Source organism: Kryptolebias marmoratus, linkage group LG11, assembly GCF_001649575.2.
Source record: "Kryptolebias marmoratus isolate JLee-2015 linkage group LG11, ASM164957v2, whole genome shotgun sequence".
Taxonomy (NCBI): domain Eukaryota; kingdom Metazoa; phylum Chordata; class Actinopteri; order Cyprinodontiformes; family Rivulidae; genus Kryptolebias; species Kryptolebias marmoratus.
Genome location: NC_051440.1, coordinates 22,400,198 through 22,421,205, shown reverse-complemented (window position 1 = coordinate 22,421,205; position 21,008 = coordinate 22,400,198). Strand labels below are relative to the sequence as shown.

Below are 21,008 nucleotides of genomic sequence, written 5' to 3'. Positions count from 1 at the left end.
TTCTGGTTTTGTGCACGCTGTCTTGCTGTTGCTGATGTTGCTACTTTTCATACTTGAAATACATACCATAATTGCTTTCCTCTAGCTATTAATTGTCATTTAGACACTATTCACTTTTGTATTAAACCTTATCTCACTTTAGCCAGACATACCTGTAAAATTGATGAAGTTATAAATAGATATACCACCCTTTTTTCAGTCTGACTCAAATCATTCCGGTTTAATTTTCTTTTTCAGACTGCAGATTCTTAAAATTGTCTCTGCTTGCTTATCTGCTGGAAATCCTATTCTGTTGATAAAATCAGCTCATTTAAGAAAAGCGGGTGATGGTCCTGCATCTGTGCCTGTGCACAATTAGGCAGCAGCTTCAGCAGCAGATCCTGAAGTTCTTTAAGGAGCACAATTTTCAAGAAACATGCTGTAGGTGACTACTGTTCTGGGTGCTTGCATTGCAGAAATGTTCCCTGGCAGGATAGTTTTCTGAAATTAATGTTTTACACAGCTGTATTTTCTTCTCATGCCTGTTGTTGACATGTGGGCGTTGGAGACTATTTTCACAATGACCCAGTGCTCATTCATGAAATTAGGCTTCTTAATCAAAAGGCACAGCATGCCTTTCACGTTTGAAAATCTGGTTTGCAGAGATATATTTTTTATTCTACGTCCATCAATAACTTGGTTGCATTTATGCTTACAAAAAAATCCAACACTCTTTTGGTTCTGCTTGCGTATGTGTGTGTGTTCGTGCGTGTGTGTATCTATGCATCTTCCTGAAGGAGAAGCACCTTCAAGAAATTGACATTTTAAAAGAATAGAAAAAACTTGACTGTCACCACACTGGGCTAATTCATAATGAACTAAGTTTACTGAACATTGCATCAGCTTCTCAATTTTCTAAATGTAGAGTATTAGATGCTTTAATTGAAAAGTCATATCTCTACTATATTCCCACTCATGTACTGGGGCAGTGGTGGGGGTGTTGTCTTGCCTCACATTGGCATGCTGCAGGTGCTCGGAATCAAACCCCCAATCATTGACAAGCAACCTCCTAACCACTGGGCCAAAGCCCAGCGACGGTGCACAGCACACAGTCAGCACTGACTAACTTTTCTTTCTTTAACCTGAGCATTCACAGAAGTTTAAAATGCTCCTTTCTAACTTCCCAAAGTCTGTTTTTTTTTTAATCTATTTAACTTCAACAGAAGCTGCAAAACAGTTTTACAAATATAGTGTACTATGAAAATGATCTTTTTGCTACATGCTAAGCCCAATAAACAATGCAAATCAAAATGTATTTTTCTAAAACCCGAAGTATTTTTTATATTTGAATCAGTGTGTTACATAGATGGTACATATGTATGTCATTTGGACTCAGTTTGAGATACAGTGGCAGGACAGGGATATACACTGAGTGCCCCACACACTCACACAGGCCCTGCAGGGTATTCAGCTGCCATTCCTGCACCATGATTAATGTCAGCAGCAATATGAGACCCACCACTCCCCAAAGGCTGCCTTGGTTTCTCCTTTCTGGGGATGTTTTATCTTTCTAATGTGGATGGAATACAGATGCTATGAACTTAAAAGGGAAAACCCATTTGTAAAAACCTTTTAATGAATTAGCCTAAATTGGAAAGCCCCCAGCTGAGATTCTTTTTAAAATGAGAGGGGAGAAGTTGTGCAAATTAAATCAACAACATCGGTTGTGCAACAGACAGAGCATTTGGTAAACAGCTATTGGTGCTTGTAATTTGAGGTACACGGTTTATGGGTTACATTTAGCAACAGACTTGAAGGGGAGATTTCAGAGTTCAACTCGTTGCTCTCAGTGTTATCTTTTCGAGAGAAAAGCTGTTTAAATTGGTCTTGAATGTAATGTCACTTCACTGCCACGTCTGTCTTTACTTCTCCTCTCACTCACGCACACACAGTCTCACAGCTCATCTGATCCCTGAGAAAGCTTTTCATTGAGCTCTGGATCCCATCCCAGCCTTCCAAAGGAGGAAGAGCTGACGTGTGTTTGATCTGACAGACAGTCAAAGGTTTTGTCCGTTAAACTAATTGTTAGTTCTAAATTTTCCCACAGGAGTTGATCTGTTATTGAGGATCTATGTGCAGACATTTCTAGTTAAAAGGAATTTACTTGACTGAATAAATAGATCAGCCTTTAATTCAGCAAATTAGTGAGTGTTTTACTCCCCTATCTTTGCTGTATCCTCAAACAGCCCCGAAGTAACCTTGCACCAAATATAGTTCTCCCATGTTCTGGTTATCCAGGCTTATGGGCTGTTTTCTCCCTGATTAACTAAGAGCTACAAATCAGGGTGTTTACTCTCTCTGTGGTGGTCAGCAAGGTGTCTCCGATCAGCCAGGGCTCCAATCTGGACTCTAATTTCAGACACCAGCCCAACAAGCAGTAATTGAGTGTAATCCTCTTTGCTGTTTGTGCACGTGTCTGCAGCTTTACCTAAGGGCAACTTTTCAAACTTTCAGACTTTTTTTCTTTTAAAACAGCATTTTAAAACAACAAAAGTACAATAGTGTAGAAGCAAGCAATAAAATATATAGAAAAAACAGACAAAGTCAAAGCTAAATAAGCGATACAAGCAGTTCGAAAAAGTGTGCTAACAAATGCCCACCCCTCACATATATCATTACTCTGTCACATAAACAGGAGAAAATCATAAAAATCAAAACTGATTGATTTAAAAGCCCAGTTTAAAAAAATAAAAGAACAACACTGGCAAATAAGCTAAGAATACATCAGGCAAAAGCCCATTTTTTCTTGTTTTATCTAAACAAACAAAATGCAAACTCTGTATATGGTTTCTCTGTTCTTAAATAACCCACAATCTTCACTATAAACATCCCATAAAATACGATTTATAATTAATTCAAAAAAATTCAAGTGTCTTTTTAAAACCAATTACTGATTTCTTAGTTCTCAACTCATCACTAAGTTCATTACATAATATAACTCCTAGAATTGAAACATCTTTATTATCCTGATTTACTTTTTTTCCCTTAATCAAGAAAAATACTTGAAAAAGATGAACAAGAGTTTTTTATCAGGAGGGTCATGTTTAGGCAGTGACCAGGATCTGATGTGTGGACTCGTGAGTACAGTTTCAGCATTTGATTGTGGATAATAAATGTGCACACAAGAAAAAAACAGTGTTACAAAATGTTTTACTTTAGGTGCAGATGTGGTTTATCCTGAAATTAATGGATAAGTTATGAGATGCAATGAATTGCTTTTATCATAAAAATACTGCATTTAGATGTAGTTAAGTCTAATATTTTAAAATCTGCATGACATATTTTGTGTATAAGTCAGCGTCTCAGGAATAAATCAGCAGCTTTACAATTAGCTATTATATTTAAAACAATTCTACCTGCTGAGCTTTTCTTAAAGGGGTCTTGTTAAAAAAAGTTATTTATTAATACAGTCCTGGCAAACAGAATTTCTTACTCAAACTATTTTTTTTCATTATTTATTCCTCCATTATAGTATTTATGTTGTGGCCATACTTTCTCGCTTGTGTGCTCCATTTTTTTGATCAGGAGCACAATTATTCCACTGCAGGGGTATTGTTGCCCTCAGAAAACAGTCATACAGACTTTTGCTGCAAGCGGCTCCCAGAATGAGATTTGTCTGAGGATAATGGGGTTAGAAAAAGACCTGGCGCGCGGTCCAAAGCTGTAACATCATCTAGGTAACATCCAGCATGTGGTATCCCTCTGTGGTGGAGCAATCAAAAATTCATTGTCATGACTCATAATCTTGTAATCATTTGATCCAGTGTATGTGTCAGTGTGAAGGAAATATGGAAGTGCTGCAATTAAATTAAAAGAAAAAGCCCCCTTTAAATCCATCACACCATCGTTGTTAAACTGCATCCCACGACTGTGTGAGGCATTAACGTGAGCATGTGTGTGATTGTGTTACTGAGTCAGCTTTGTGGCACGGTTGATTGAGTTAGCACACTGGGGTGAAACTGTAGTCGTGGAAGCCAGATAATGTGTTGAGCATGTGGAGAGTGAAACACAAGCTGTGTTTGATGATTTAGTTGGGAAACCTTGCAAGACACTGATACCATTTTTACACAGAAGCCTTGTGTTTTACAAAAGATGATAAATTCACTGTTCTGTTAAGTTCTGTTTTGTTTCAAACCAGTGTTGTATCCACTATGTGTCTAATCGTTGAATAACTTATAAAACATACAGAAAAGAGGTGGTATTAAATAAAAAAATGTCTAGACTTTTAAAGATGTGCAACTAAAAATGACAGTTTGAAATTGGAATAAATGATATTTCTGCCTGGAATAAATCTGGCTGTATTTTCTGTTTTGTCTCATTGGTTTTTTTTCTCTTTTCTTTCTCTTTTAGAGCAAGGAAATAGCATTCCAGCTCCAGGAAGACCTAATGAAAGTCCTAAATGAGCTTTACACAGTAAGTATTCATGACTGCCTTTTTCACTAATTCACTTGAGTGCTTTATCTTGACTGTGGTTGATGATTAGTGATGATTAACATTAAACTAGCTTTGAGCAACATTATTTCTAAGTATTTGTTACAGTTTGACATCAAAAATGCTGTTATCTCCCTGATCTTACCATATATTTCACTGTTGAGAAATACACAATCTGTCACACAAAGTCGTTGCTCACACTCCTTTTTTTACAGAAGAAAACCGTTAAGCAGTCATCCTCACCCTTATTCAGTTGCTATGAAAAGACTAAAGTATAACATTTATGAATGCTTGACATGTTAGACAACATGTTTTGTTTTTAATCTTATCACCTTTCTTTTGCTCATTAGAAGAAAAAAACCCCACAAAGACTGGAGCCATATAGCAACTTGTTTTATAGATTTTCCTTTATGTTGTTTCATTTTTGGAATTTTTGGCTTGATTCTGTAATTGACAGCAGAGATGGAAAAGAACCCTGACAAAAGAGTGAAACATTACATGTATGAAAGCTCTCTGGTTAGGACTCTTGTTTTTCTGAACACTTATTAGTCTCAACATTCAAAGCACCCATGTGTCACCGAAGCCCCTCTGACCCATTGTGCACACGCACAGGACCTGTGGTGTAGTCTTGTGTTGAGAGGAGATGCTGGGAGGAGATAAATCCTGTGGCCTGTGGGGTGGGGTTTCCGTGGGTCAGGGTCATTCAAGAGTTCATCCAGAATGGGATCTGGGGACATTATCATTATCAAGTAGGCTACTGATGAGAAGAGGTGGATGGGTTTTTGGTCCATCCCAGTGTTGAGATGCACTTCTGACAAAACATTTTTAGTTAAAAAGACATATTGCAAGTAGGTTATGGCTATTTCTCTGAAAAGGGATTAAATTTTTCATATTTAGTAGATGTCTAGACCTATTTAAGGTGATAAAACATTTAGATTTTGCCCATATATAAACTGTGTACTTTGGAGACTTCAGTTTTACTAATAAGGAGTCTCATACTGTAGTTGTTTATTGCACCACTGTTTAACTTCAGGGAACATTCTGTCTGTAAAGTAGTTGAAGCCATTACTTTTAAATCACAAGAACCATGTTCCAGTCCTTTTTAACTGCATTTTCATTAATGCCCTGAAGGCATCTTGCTTGTGGCCCACAGTGTAGTTTCATTTATAGGACAATTTATATGTAAAGATAAGTGCCTTAAAATTTGCATCTTTGTGTGGACCTAATGTTGCATTATTTGCATTTCATCAGACCATCACACTGCTGCTGGTGCAGGCTGCACATCTGCAGGCCAGTTTCTATAAAATCATTTCCAGCTCTGATTTTCAATGCCTTTGGAACTGCGCCAACTGTGTGTAGCTCTTACCTTGATGGTGTTTCTACTTAAATCATTAATCAAGAGCTAATTTCACTCCCATAACTACCATCATTACCGTAGCACCTTGGTTTAATGTGTTTCACATGTGAACAAATAAATTCCAGCGGATCCTTCAGGAGGTATGATAAGTTAAATAAACTGCTGCTTGCTATTTATTTATGTTGTGTCTCATACAGCATGTTGTTTATGGTTTTATAGTATCATAAGCTAAATTATGCTGAATCTTTTCTTGACTAACAATCAATAACATTACACTATCCTCCTTTTTGACTGTCATGGTCGGTTGTGTTGTCCTCAAAGACTGAGTGAAAATGTTTAAGTTTGTCTTTAGTCTGTAGTTACTCTCTGTAGAGGACCACTGTGGTTCCAGTTCCAGTCCAAGCCTCTGCTGCTCCAAATGAAGTGAAACCTAACGAGTGACACTCTCACCACTGTCCCCACGATGGATTTGACCTGGACACAAACGCCCACTCTGTAGCTATTGCATCAGACATTCACAGTCCCCATGTTGGCTCCTGCCAATAAAATCACTGGTCTGGTTTGCCTCTAAATATGTCCCTCTATAAAGAGCTGTAAAGTAAACACAGCCGCGGCCGTCTCCAGACCAAAACATGAGGAGTGCTGGACCCAAGGTCAGTCACCCATCTCTAAACTGGTCCCAGTTTCACCAACCCCCACCATCGGAACAGGACTCCAGACAAGCCAGGCTTTGCTTTGTTGTTCAGCTCATGTAAAAATAACTCTGTTTGCGGCTAAGATGTTTAGATTTAGAGTTGGGTGAGTCCCTGTGCTGAAGTTGAGGTTTGCTGCAGAGAAGCCTATTTCAAACAAAGTTTCTGGAGCTATAATTTGCTTTAGTTAGTTCATTTCAGGTTAAACCACTCGTGTTGTATATTGCTGTCTTTTGCCTCACAGATGACCAAATCTGTATTATCAAAAGACACACTTGATTAGGGAAAGTTTATTACTGTTTTAAGTTTTCAGCTCAAGCACAAAATTCAACAACCAGTGATGCTTTGAGATTTTAGGATTGTTCTGTTAGAATACCTGCAAAATATTTTCCCTTCATCTCCTTATTTATTTTATTTACCCTATACTCCTGTTCTATTCTCATTTTAAAATGATTTTTCCCTCTATTCTTTCATATAATTTACTCCTCTTCTCCTCTAACCTTCTGATTTTTATCTGCTCTCTAATTATCACCCGTTTTTACCATATCATTTATTCTTTCCTTTTCCTGTTTCTTTCTTAATTCTTAATTTGTATGCATTATTGCTGGTCATTTTGTGCCCTCCACCAGTAATGATGTGTGTTAGCATCATCAACATTTCTTCCACTGATAGTCATTCTTCAGCCTCATCTTTAAAGCCCTGGGATTGTTTCTGTCTTGTGTATTAATACCCCTCTCATCACCCTTCAGCTCTCCTGAGTTTTTCACTGTTTACCTTCCTCTTAAAAAATGAGTCACTTCCTAGTAGATCCGTAGATGTTCTGTGAGTAACACACACTCCTACTTACGACGATGACTCAAGCTTCAGGAAGTGGCTCTGCGTGTTTCCGAAATGGTAACGACATACCGATACAAAGGCAGAGGGGCTTATGGTAAACAAAACAAAACGAAAAAAAGTCACCACTCAATGAGCCATGATCTTACAATAATACTTGTATAAAATTAAACACCCTCTCTAGAAACTTTTGTTAAAATGTCTGGATTTGTGAGATCTGTTTACTTAAATTGAGTTCATTTGTTTGGACTGTAAAGACAAAGTTTAAACTTTGATAAAAGGCTAAAACATGGAATCAACTTGTCTTACAGATCACTTTTAAAGCCAAGGAGCAACCCTAGATTTATTTCTTCCCATCTTTTACATTAAAGGCTGAAGGTTTGATTTAGCTGTTGTGATTAGTGGTTCTTCGAGCGATTTGAGCACCTCATATAAGAAGGCTGGAGAAAATCTGTCTTGGCAGGTGGTTTAAGGAGAGGCGGATATGAGATAAGTTGAATCAATATGTGACAAATGTGGAGGCTGAAGAATGTGAACTTTAGTTGTTGGTTATAACTGTTAGATGGATTATTCTGACCTATGACCCCACAGATCATGACAAGTCACACAGAATTTATTTTAATTAGACTGCACAGTTTGAAGGTGTGTTTTTTTTACTGGCTTTACAAGTACAGATTAATAGAGAGGAATTAAAAGTTCTTATCTGTGCAACTTAAGGCAACTTTTGTGTATCTTCAGGTGATGAAGACCTACCACATGTACCACTCAGAGAGCATCAATGCTGAGAGCAAGCTGAAGGAAGCAGAGAAGCAAGAGGAGAAACAGATTGGCCGGGGCGATCCTGTGTTCAGCATACGAATGGAGAAGAAGATTGAGAAGATAAAAGAGAAGGTAGATCAATTTTCACAATCCTAAACAGTTTGGATCAAGTATTTAAATCAAACAGAATCATCCAATCATCATCGTTTTATAATCCTTTCAAAGTAAACTATGATGGCAGAAAAACGCTGGGATGCTTTGTGTTGTTTCTCTTTTGGATTTTGTTTTGTTTTTGGGGGGTGGGCAGTAGGTTATGTGTTGAATAAAGCACACCAACTGAAAATTTAGCGTGTCACTAACAAGTGCAGGTGTAAAAACAAAATATTAATTATTAAAACCTATTGGGATGGTTGCAATCGTTCTTCAAATCTGCCCTTTTTACCTAAACTGAATATTGAACCTCACTTCCCATCTGTAATCTTAAATTAGTTTAAAAAGCAGAAAATGTTTCTTAATTTGTGTCATCTTTATTACTTCATACAGTGACAGAAATCCTGTTTAATTTTAGCAATGGTCCATGTTTTTTCTCTGAAATCTCCCAGACTTCTGTTAAAAAAATTTTTTAAAAAATCACAGCCAAGCAAACTTTGGTTGACATTTCACTCCCAGAACAGGCCTGTAAGTTGTTAAACATCTGTGTAAAATGATTAAAAATGAATGGAACTGGCTGCTTTTACACAACTTTTCCAGGAATGCATTCGGCATTGGTAAGAAAAGAATAATGATGAGTCAGAGTCCATTGGTCAGTCAGTGACTAACGGTCTCATGTTTGTCTGGTGTAGGTGAAGACTGAGGCATCATAGTTGATGCTAAAAAAAAGAAGAGGCTGTTTTTAATTTAAATGTTTTTGTTACTTTGCCTTATATTCATAACAGACTTTTTAAAGTTTGTTGTAAGTTCTCTTGCCAGTAATCCAGTTTAAGACACAACTCGCTTTGTGTGCAGAGACATAAAAGCACAATATCTTATCACGAGGTGATTCTTCTCTCATAAAATGTCCTTTTTTTCTCATTTGCTCTGTTAATTATTTAGTTGGTTTTTTTTTTCATTTTTGCCTCTGATTCTCTTGTCAGCGCCAAGCCAAGTACTCGGAGAACAAGCTGAAGTCGATCAAAGCACGAAACGAGTACTTGCTGACACTGGAGGCAACGAATGCGTCTGTTTTCAAATACTACATCCATGACTTGTCGGACCTAATTGATGTGAGTATGAAACCAGCCGTGTTCAGAGATAACTCAAACACCTTCTTCCCTTTGACTGCTTTATTTGTGTTTCTATGGAAAAATATTAAGTGATGTTTTTACTTTTTTTGTTTTTAGAGGAAATCTCATGTCACAATCAGCAGAAAAACAAATGATTATCATCTGGGTTTGTTTGACCTCAGTCCCTAGGCCTATTGGATTGATCTTGTTGGCAGAAGCGCTGCTGCCCCCGGTGCACGGGCTGCTAGTGATGCAGGGGTTAAAAGCTTAACATGAGACTAGAATGTGCAAGAAATATGTCAAGCCTCCTGTTAGACTGATTCTTATTTATTTATTTTATTTTAGTTCAGTTTTTCTACATAATTCAGATTATCCAAATGCTGAATAAAACCAACTCAGACTTTGGTTCTTCAAAGTCTGAGTTCAAATTCAATGTTCTGCTAAAGATTTGTTTACGACAGCATCCAGTTTTTTTTCCGGCGCTTTACAAGCAGATTGCTTTGCTGGGACGTTTTCAGGCCATTACGCAGATAAACATGACTTATTTATGATCTGGCTCACCAAGGTTTTTATTATTTTTTTCGACCCTCTGTAGAGTTGCTGCATTACTTCCTAAGGAAACAGGGGCAGGTTGAGGTTTGAGCTAAAGTTTGGGGATTTTATATTCCAAACAGGACTGAAGGAAGGAGAGAGACACAGCTTCTTCACGACAACATGCTGTGTGCTGAAATTACCCCTCTCCCTGTTTTGCTCACAAGCCTTCACATCTCACCAGGGTGTGTGTGTGTGTGTGTGTGTGTGTGTGTGTGTGTGTGTGTGTGTGTGTGTGTGTGTGAGTGATACAGTGTGGGATGCACTCTGCAGGAGCTGTATGTGCAGACTCACACGCATTTTTACATCAGTGAGGAAACTTTTAGTAGCCAAAAACAAAATATGCAAGGAGGCCAGTGGACCAGAACCATTCCAGTACCTTAATATACATATTTTCTTTTTTGTGTTTGACTGCAAATCTCAGCATTTGAATTTGTGAATTTGCCTCTTTTTATTTATTTATTTTTTTTCTGGGATGAAGCTAAAATTTTGTTGGTTTAAAAAATGAGCTTCAGACCCTGAAGAAGATGGGTTATGCAAAACTGCAAACTTAGAAGGCTTTGAAATGGAAACTTGTCTGTAGCTAAAGCTTGTTTTTAACACTGATTTTTGAGTAAAAATTAATGAACAAGTAAAAAAAACCTAAGCACATAAGCATAAATTGCTTTTTTAATCTGTTTTCCCAGTATTTATTTTTATTATGAGGAAGGTTCTGGCAGAAAATGAAAAACACACCTTTTATAAATTCTGTGGAGAGCTGTCCCAATAAAAACTGATCACACAACTATCCAATTTTTCTAAAAAATACTGTAGAAATAACTTTTCACCCAAGTTAGAAGGCTTGTGGTAGCTGTTGAAAAGTTTCTCTTTTTTATACAAAACTTTAAGATTTTGATTTTGTTGACTTGAATAAACAAAGTTACTCTTTGTTTGTCTTTGTTAAATACAAATTCATGATTATAAATATTTATCTAATAGGTGTGCTTGCAGTGTATACTGTCAGTTATAACTAAGTTTGCATACATCACAACTGATGTCATTCTACTCCCATAAACAACATTAAAAACATACCAACTAGTAAGACATTTTGGGAATGAAATTCATTATTTTTTATGCATTATTATGTGTGGGATTGTCTGTCTTTCTTTATATAAATGTTCTAAGTCATTTTTCTTGCTCTTATTGTTTAAAACAACCTGTTTGATGTTGATCTGCTTGTTCTTTTTCCGTCAGTGCTGTGATTTGGGATACCACGCGAGTCTGAATCGGTCTTTGCGGACCTACCTTTCAGCAGAATACAACCTGGAAACGTCGCGTCACGAGGGTCTCGATATCATCGAAAATGCAGTGGACAGCCTGGACCCTCGAAGCGACCGACAGAGGTTCATGGAGATGTACCCCACAGCCTTCTGCCCTCCAGCAAAATTTGAGTTCCAGTCTCACATGGGAGACGAAGTATGTAGTGAAGCAACAGTGGCTTTTATGATGATTGTGTTTCACGGTTCTGTAGAAAAAAAAAGTTCTGTTTTCTGGTTACAATTACAACTGGAAAAACGCTTGTTCGAATTTGAAGAAAAAAAGTTTCAGACACAATGAAACGAGGTCTGATATAAAGTGTTTAACTTTTTATTGCATCTGAGCTGCCCAATCAGATTTTATGGGCCACAGAATTTGACGAATCATGTTTTTTTTCTCCCCCTGCAGACAAGTAGCTCAACATGTGTTAGGAGTTTTATTGGTCAGCTGCCATTTTGCTGATATCATGTCTGTCTGCCTTCAGTTGGTGAAAGTTATTATGGTTTGCTCTGCAATGAAAGAGGAATTCAGTTGCATGAATCAGGTTATCAGTATTTTAACAAGTGTTTTTTTTCTTCTTTTTTTCCCTCTTTAGGTGAGTCAGATCTCTTTACAGCCACCAGTGAACGGGGAGCTCATCCTGAGGTTCCAGCAGCTGCAGTCTCGCTTGGCTACTCTAAAGATCGAAAACGAAGAGGTAAAACCTTTTCTTTGCTACAACAGTCCAGATATTTGTGGTGTAGAAGGCTTTAGATTAGGTAACTATGCCTCTTTGACTCCAGTTTTGTTGACTACTGCTGTTTTGTAGGTTGGAAGATAATTAGAGCTTTAAGGTGCTAAAGAAAGTAACTTTTAGTAAAAGAAAGAAAATAGTTCAAGTTCAAACTGAAGGTTGCCATCACATCTTTCTTCAGTGTTTTTGCTCCCACTGCTAGAATTAGTCTTGTTTTATTTGTGCAAATCTGTCCCACACTGAGTTTTCTTTAACATTAAAAGTGCATATTTAAAGTAAAATAAATTATAAAGCGTTTGCAGCGTGCTAAAGCAACTTGACATTTGTTGCTGTTCAAAAGAATGGAAGAAAAGCCGTGACTGCTTCTGTTTCACAGTTTGCGCTCACGTCCATCAGGTTGTTTTTTTATATCACGCCAGACCTGCTTCCTCTCTGTGAGCTCTCACTGGCATCTGTTGTTTTTCTGCATGTTTTCCTCTCTGCACTGTTTCTCTTTAATCCTTCGACAAACACACGGAAACATGTCACTCACCTTTCTTGAACATTTAAACTCAAGATGTCAAATTTGAGAAGAACACCTTTGGGTTGTAAAGAATTAATTGTGGCAGTCTTTGGGCATATTTTAACATGCAAAATGTTAGCAGAATGCATCTCTTGATGAAAATGTAGATCTGTGGTTTGTTGTTGAACTAAATACCCAGGATAGTTTAGTTGAGAGGTAGGCAACCCTGGTCCTGGAGAGCCACTATCCTGCATGTTTTACTTGTTTCTCTGCTCCAACACACCTGATTTGAATCAGTGTGTCATTAACAGGCTTCTGCAGAACATGAGAAAGTAATTTAATCACTGAATCAGGTGTGTTGGAGCAGGGAAACAAGTAAAACATGCAGGATAGTGGCTCTCCAGGACCAGGGTTGCCTACCCCTGGTTTTGTTCTTCAGACTTCATAATTTGGATGGAATTAAATAAACTACATTATTAAAAAAATACAAGTTACACTGCACTTTATAAAAAACTGCAGCTTGAAAAGTGTCAAATATAAACCTCCTTAGTGTTTCTTTTCAGTGATGAATTCAACAGTTAAATACTCTTAATATGAAGCAGCAGCTGTGTTTAATTAAATGTAGAACAGCTTTAAAAAAGCTGTGGAGGAATAATCAGTGAGGAGGATGTCTGCGATGTAGGATCAACAGTCATTCTCAGTTATACACCATTCAACAGCAACATTTTAACCTCTTCCAGGTGAAAAACACTGATCATCTTGTTGCATTTGCACCTATTAGGGTGTGACGTGTTAGACAGCAAGTTAACAGTCGGTTCTTGGATTTGATGTGTTTGAAGCAGCAGAAATAAGCAAGGAGGTCTCTCAGGGTAGTCTGCATTGATTGTTAGAATAACGATTAAAAGTGGTCCAAGGAAGATGCATTGCTGATGGTGTTGAAGGTGTCCGAAGCTCAGTGATGCATGCATTCATGGTTTCTTTTACATCTCGTGGATGTTTGGTCACATTTGGATCATTTCTAAAGACAGGAAATGGCAGCAGGATACACTAGGAGTATAAAGTAAGCTGGAAAATGTGGGTATTCACTTTAGGGCTGTGCTCTGCAGACCATCCTTGTTTCCTGGTATTTATGTGGATGCCATTTTGACAGGCACCACCTATCTGAACTTTTTTTGCTGACCATGCACATCCAAGCACTCTGCAAAACTGGTTCAGGAATAGTTGAAGGAGTGTATGTTTAAGGTGTTGATGCTGCTAACATCTTAGTGTCTGATTTCATAGCACATTACCAGAGTCTAAGTGGGTCAGAGCCGTTTTGGCTTCACAACAGAGACCCACACAATGTTAGGCAGCTTGTTTTCATGTTGAGTCTGATTGATTTAAAGGTACTCATTGCAAAGTATGAAATCTAACAAAAAAAGTGTATTCTGAGCTACACTAAAGGTGCATTTTGAAAGAGTTTCCTCCAGTAGTTTTCCAGATACATTGAAATGCGGGTCCACACTCAATGTAAACAAAGCACTCATCTGAATTCACTGAAAACCATGCATATGCTTGAGTTAAAAATATTGTTTATCGGTTATAGTATCGTTCATGAAATGTATTTTCACTGAATGAAAAAGCATGATCACTTACAGGAATCAAAAACAAATTCAGCTGTTGATGTTGATTCAGCTTTTTAGCCTTCAGGTGTAAAATTAATCAGTTTCAGACTTATTATAGTTGCAGGGTTTACAGTGTGTCTAATCACATACAAATGCACCCTGTGTGTTTGTGTGTGTGTTATGGGGGGGCTTGTCCTTGTCTGCCTGCCTTGCTGAAACGGATGTCCTGATGGGTCAGAATTGGAGGGCAGTAAAGCTTCATGTAAGGATCACCAGATGGCCTGTTTTCCTGGGCACAGCATGCCAGATACATCCTTGAAAACTGAACTTCCAAAGCAGTTTACTAGCTCCGCTGTCAAATGTATGAAAGAGAGTTTGTCTTTATCTGGACAGGAAAAGCGATGGGGCAGAGCTTTAGTAAAGTGCAGCTGCATCCTCAAACCACTTTGAGTCCTGTGAAACTCTGAAAGAGATCTTGCTGAATAACTGCTTCGCTGCTGGGTGGGATGTGAGCTGCGAAGGATTTGACTCTTTTGTGGATTTGAAGACAACACATCCCCTGCTTGCCTCACTACCAGATAGTTCAATCATTTTTTTAACAAATCTTTTCTTCAAGGACATAATTAGTTTCCCATTTAAATCTCGTTTGCCTCTGAATGACCCAAAGCTCACAGACTAATTCTCTTTTTCTGGTGTCTGGTCTCTGCCATCTTCTAAGCAAATAAACAAGCAGGCTGAGATGGTATTCTTAAAATGTTTCGCACCAAACTCCGGCAATCTAATACCATCACGGGGAGTGTTTGTTTTTCCTCCAGATAGATATCAGGGAAGCACATCAAAGCTCGTCTGTGTGAATTTGATGTTCACCAGATTACACACTTACTGCAGGCTCTGTTGAAAGCTTTTGGACAGCAGTCTGACTTCTGAGATGTGTTGATAGATATTTAAATGACTGTTAAGTGATGGGTTACTACTGACTTACAGAGTCACACTAATTTAAAATGTGGTGAGTGGATTTGTTTTGGCTTTTGTCGGAACAAAAGTGATTTTGGCTCATAAAAGGAGAAGCTGATATAAGCTCTGCTAATGCTACAAGTGGTGAAATGTTAATATTGAACTCTTGGAAATAGCTGAGTTGGAAAAATAAACTTAACTCCATCCAGAGGGCCTTTGTTCGGGTCTGTTTGCAGCTGCAGGGTCTGATGGGCATATCCAAAGCTCCATATCCAGAGCTCTGTTGTAATTGAGCCCAGCAGTGTACACTGGTAACTATTCGTCTGCTGAATAATGGATAAACTCAGCAGCTTTTTTCACTGGGAGCGATTCTCTCACATGCATGGCTCCTGTCTTTAAAATGACAGCTGGAACGCTTGCTTCCAGTGGGACCACTCGGGATGAGGCTGCCAGGGGGAGAGGAATCCCAAACACACTTGGAAAATGTGTAACTCGTGACTCATCGGTGTCACAATAAATTACCTATACTAAGGACGTGTCATAACACTTTGAAAAGTTTATTTTTTCATTTAAGAAAATAAACATTTTAGGGTTGTAGAATTCTCCACTCTCTTCTCTCTTTTTCTTGTATTCGACCCTTCCACCGTGTTCCAGCCTGCAGTGTGTATTTGCTCTGTGACAGCTTGGATAGCACTGTAACTACATCCACATTGTGTGCCTGAACATGTGTGTCAGCACTGTAATCCATCACAGCACTACAAGAAAGTCCTTCTTCGGTTTTAGGGGTTATTTTTTTCTCCTTTTTGAAAACACAAAAAGCTTGCAAGTCAAACAGATTAAAAGAACCGATCTGTTTCCTGTATTTAAACCAGGAATCCATTTTAATTTGTCAGTAGTCTGAGGTCAGGTAAACTTTAACGAAAACATTAAAATGGAGACTCTGCCTTTGAATTGACATCATTGTGGTCATTAATAAAACATAAAACAAAAATAAATGAAACTCCAGCTTTGTTATTCCTAATGTTCCCTTAATCTGTGGAGCCAATATAAAAGCAGTCATAGCACCTAATTTTCGACCTGAACGTCTCCATCAAGTACTCAGACATATTTTTGCTGGATTTTTTCCTTAAAGGTAGATGTTATTGTTTCCACAACAGCGGGGTTTCATTTCCTCTGCAGCTTTTCTGCGTCAGTGACTCATACTCACACTTGTCACCCCCACCCACAATCTTTTTTTCTTTCTCTCTGTTGTGATTTCTTATTTCTGTCCTAAAGGCCTCACATTAAGCAGGTCTGTTTTACTAGTAATTTTATCAAATGCACATCAGGGAATTACTCTGATGATCTGAACATAAGAGAGAACAATCTTGACCCCTGCTTTTAATCACTTATAATCAGGCCTCAACATAACCTTATGCTATTATTGTTATTCTTATTCCCCTCAAATGGGCCCCTAAAAGTTGTTTTTATTTAGCTGGACAAAGGTGCAGCTTATAATGCAAATCTGATAGACTGACTGACAAATATGAGACATGGTATATTATGTGTTTGTTAATATGCAACAAATATTAAATCATCATAAAATACAGTTCTACTTATCTGATTTATTGCTTTAGTTGTTGTTGTTGTTGTTGTTGTTGTTGTTGTTGTTGTTATGCTTTTAATTTATTTTCATTATTATATTTTCAGTGAAAGTATTGAACAATGCTGCTGACTCTCAGGTACCGAGCTGGACCCTCACACAGTCAAATATATTTTTGTGTCACCATGTTGAAGCAACAGCCATGGCCTGGTGCTTTCAGGCAGGCTGAACATCCTGTCCGATAAGCTGGGCAGGCGCACTTGGCTCTGTCTTGATATTTTTATGCTTATGGAGAAGCAAAGTTGACGGAGTAGAGGCAGTTATGGAAATGAATCTTTAAAGGCTGCAAGTGAATGTACCATCTCCAGCCAGCACTGCTCACCTACGGCCCCTCTGAGTGCATGCAAATTGATTGCTTTGGCTGGGAGTCATGTTCAACAGCTTGTGGAATTTCAAGGACTGTACGTCTTGTCGGAAAGCACCTGAATTTTTCAGTGTTAGGGGATGGAAAGTGTGTGTTTTAGGGAGGTGGATGAAACATGTGTGTGATGGTAACATCATGATGATGAAGAGATGACATTAGGCTTTTAAGTAGGTGGCTTTTTTTTTTCCTCTGACCAATTTTTCAACCCCTCTTCATCAGGTTAAAAAAACATCAGAGGCCACTTTGACCACCATCCAGGACATGGTAACCATTGAAGACTATGATGTGTCCGAGTGTTTCCACCACAGTCGGTCCACTGAATCCGTCAAGTCCACAGTGTCAGAGACGTACCTCAGCAAGCCCAGCATTGCCAAACGGAGGGCCAACCAGCAGGAGACGGAGCAGTTCTACTTCATGGCGAGTGCTACAAAGAGCATTGCTTTAATAGGCAGATGAATTGGGATGACATAAATTATATAATTTATTTCTGCACTAAATAGCTTTGTAGTCTTTGCTTTGTACTGTAAAAGAAGGGGAAATACATGCCCTTCCTCTAATTATAACCTCTAAAATTAATCTGACCACCAGAAGTCAGAGCTATTTTTTTTAAATATTTAAATGATCTCTTACGACTCTTTATCTTGCATACCAACCCCTTGTGAAATCTCTAATCAGTGGGCAGAGGGCTTACTCTCCCTAAATATTTCCATTTTGTAAAGCAAACAGCTATCTTGGTCCAGTTGGAAGATGGACATGCTCTGATAAAGGCTTTAAAAAGGCTTTCAGTGTGTCGTTTGCCCTTGGCTGCCTTATCATTGATTGCTGTCTTGAGAGCTGGCTCTCTGGCTGGCACTCAGGGTCTCTGTGTAATTACTCTCAATTCTCCACAGAAATTCCGGGAGTTTCTGGAGGGCAGTAATCTCATCTCCAAACTGCAGGCCAAACACGACTTGCTGAAGAGGACACTTGGTGACGGTACGCTCTCTTTACTTACCATCCTTGTTCTCTTCTTGTATTTGCATCATTTCACATGGTCACTTTACCCCTTATCAATACCCACGCAAAGCAAATGACTGGTGTTTGATTTTTGTCTTTTTTTTCTGTATTTAGGCTCTAATAGTTTTAGCACTTTATGTGAAAAACATTCCACTCTTTGCCTTTTTTTCCGCTTGTGAAACTTCTTTGATAGTAATCTGGGTTTTAGCCAGTTAAGCCAGCTAACTGAGGAGGGATTGTGAATTATCCGTCTTAGTGAATGATTTTCTACTTGCCATGTATTAGATGGTTGGCGGTCATTGCAGCGGACTCTCCTTGTTCTACATTGGTGGGATCTCTGTTATTAACTCTGTCATTATAGTAACCTTGGTGGTCTACGCAAAATTGCTCACTTAATGAGCAATCAAGGCGTGAGCTGACAGTGATGAGAAAGGCCTGCTATTTCTTACACACACTCCTTAATCATTATTATAGTCAAAGAGTTGAAGTACAGTATGAGTCAGACGAGAGGCAGGTTTCTCTCTGTTCATAAGACCAGTTGGCCACACGTTTGAAACCTCTACAGGTTTACAAAAACATTTTTGAATGCTTTTCTATGCTTAATATTATTTTACTTGTCAAACCTTGTAGCTCTATGAAGTCCTGTAATTATTCTGTCTGCGTACTTAGGTACTTTAACATGCAACCGTTTCCTGTGGTTTTTTTCTGTGCTATAATTGTATGAAATAGAGGAAAATGTGAGTGTGTACGGGTAAGTTTTGTTTGCGCTGCTCAAGGGTCCAGCGGCTGTAGACAGATGGCAGACTTCAAATGCTTCACTAGCCATATGCACAATTTACCGCAGGGACCTCAGAGACAGGTCCTGGCGTGTCCACCCAACTAACTCCAGCCTCATGTGTCTCCTTTTTTCTTCCTGCTGTAGGCCACAGAGCTGACTACATGACCACGAGGTAAAACACACACTGCCACATCCACACACATCAGCCCCTGTCCGTTTTGAAAGTACATTACACACCCAGACCTCTTTCAGTTGTGACAGAAACTTGTGTGAAGCGTTGCAGTTCATCATGATGTGGCATCCAACGACCATATCAGCATTGAACTCATGTATATTTTTACATTTTAAAGCTCCAGTTAGCTCCAGTAGATAGATTTTTAAAGAAGACCAACAGAGAGACTGGGACATGTAGCCAATGATGAAAAGACCTAAATATTACAAACTTTGCACCTATTACTATTATTGAAAGTACATATTTGTGATTCTGAAGCCAGTACCAGTTCATATCAAAAGTATCAAAAAAATCTAACCCTGGTGCTTTGTGTTTGGATTCCCATGGATTTAAAATTTAGCATTCAACAAACTTAGATTTGCAGAGGGAATTTGGTGCTCAGTGTTGAGTCATCCAGTCTTTCCTCCTTCATTTGCACAAAATCTCATCTATAAATCAAGCTGCATTTGCTGTATCACTGAAGTGAGGAGTGAAAACACTTGCTCTTGCTTTTTACTGTCAACTGGGAATTCAGTAATAATCAAAAATAATCAGAAGTTACAGTATGCAGTTCACTTTTTTGTTCTTAAAAGATACAGAACCCAGGGAAAAGAGGGAAGGAGCAGAGTGTAGAATCTTTCTGTTTTTCCTAAAAATCAGCTGCAAAGAAAATGTCTCTAAAGATAAATGGAGAAAAGTGTTGTGAGACTGTAACCTGCTCATAACATGTCAGACATTATAAGAGGAAATTTACTTGTGAAAATGAGGCATACGATGTCTTCTTTATTGTGCAATTCTATTTAAGGTTATTCCAGACTCTGAGGCTTTTTTCTGCTTCAGTAAATTCATAAAAAAACAACCTTCATCATGGTTTTGTTATCTAGATTCACTCCTCAGCTTTGTGCTGAATGTTTTAGTAAAAAATGTCCTATAATGATTTAGATATGAGGTTCTAAAAACAAATATTTTTGTCCATTCAGGTTTTACTAATCACTGTTGAAATGTGGTCACTTATGGTGTGAAGAAAGTTCCTTCAGTAACCATTAAATGTTAAACCCAGGAATTCAAACTGGGTAGTTTGCAAAGAAGAGGGTGACATAACAGTGCCTAACTTCTGTCCTACTTTTTAAAGTCTGTTTCAAAAGATCTCAGGACTGATGGAAATGGGATTCCAGCATAAACATATTTTTTTCTAAAATGTGAAACACTTTGATTTGTTGTTTTATGAGAACAATTTACTGTCCTATAATAAAAAATTACCACTACAGTCATCACTACAATGTGGTTTACATTGGTAGGTCATGTGATAACTGCTTTCATTGAATATGTTGAATGTCACAATTTAATTGGAAGTGCACCGATGTGCTCTGCTGTGTTAATAAGAGATTTATAGGCTCACTGGGTCTTTGCAGTTAAACGCTTTTGTCCCCTTGGCTGAGCTGAAGAAGCAAACAAAGCCCTGGACTCTTTTAATTTTCATTCCTGCAGGTCACAAGAAGCCAAACTGCATTATGTCACTCACAGCCACACACAGCCACGCAGCCTACAAGAGGCTGTTCCCTGCAGGACCCGTCATGAGATGGATGCTGACACATACGATGCTCCCAGTGGGTCTGACATTTCACTGCGCCCTGTGATATGTTCTGGAAAAGAGAGAGGAAAGGAAATATAAAGACAAAAGTTAATAGGGTCTTTTCTACCATGTGGAGAAGAGGTTTTTAAGATTAGTGAAACTCAACTCAAGTTTAAGTCTTTGAAGGCAAAAAGGTTGTTAGGAGAAAAACATAAAAGCTGAATTGTTTACTTTTTCTAACAAACTCTTTGTATTCTAGACATCACAATGGGCTGTTCAAAACCCTCACGGGCACCCGGCGGGCTAGACCCCGGTCTCTTTTTAATTTTAGATTATTTAACGGCAATTTGGAGTCATTTATCAAGGTACAGATTCACCATCTACTGGTTA

The 21,008-nt window shown here is 38.3% G+C and overlaps 1 protein-coding gene across 7 annotated transcripts in view; it reads left to right on the top strand.

Moving 5' to 3' along the window:
- Positions 1-21,008, top strand: part of srgap1a (SLIT-ROBO Rho GTPase activating protein 1a) — an 80,519-nt gene that overhangs the window by 36,329 nt on the left and 23,182 nt on the right. For 4 of the 7 annotated variants that reach the window (XM_017418998.3, XM_017418997.3, XM_017419001.3 and 1 more), the window contains exons 4-12: positions 4,390-4,452; positions 8,092-8,244; positions 9,246-9,374; positions 11,199-11,420; positions 11,857-11,958; positions 17,280-17,477; positions 17,951-18,035; positions 18,979-19,006; positions 20,878-20,983. In XM_017418998.3, the coding sequence (XP_017274487.1) occupies positions 4,390-4,452; positions 8,092-8,244; positions 9,246-9,374; positions 11,199-11,420; positions 11,857-11,958; positions 17,280-17,477; positions 17,951-18,035; positions 18,979-19,006; positions 20,878-20,983 (1,086 nt within the window). Of the gene's footprint in view, positions 1-4,389; positions 4,453-8,091; positions 8,245-9,245; positions 9,375-11,198; positions 11,421-11,856; positions 11,959-17,279; positions 17,478-17,950; positions 18,036-18,978; positions 19,007-20,533; positions 20,984-21,008 lie in introns of those variants that run through there. The other 3 variants (XM_017419000.3, XM_017418999.3, XM_037978486.1) reach the window with 2 other exon arrangements.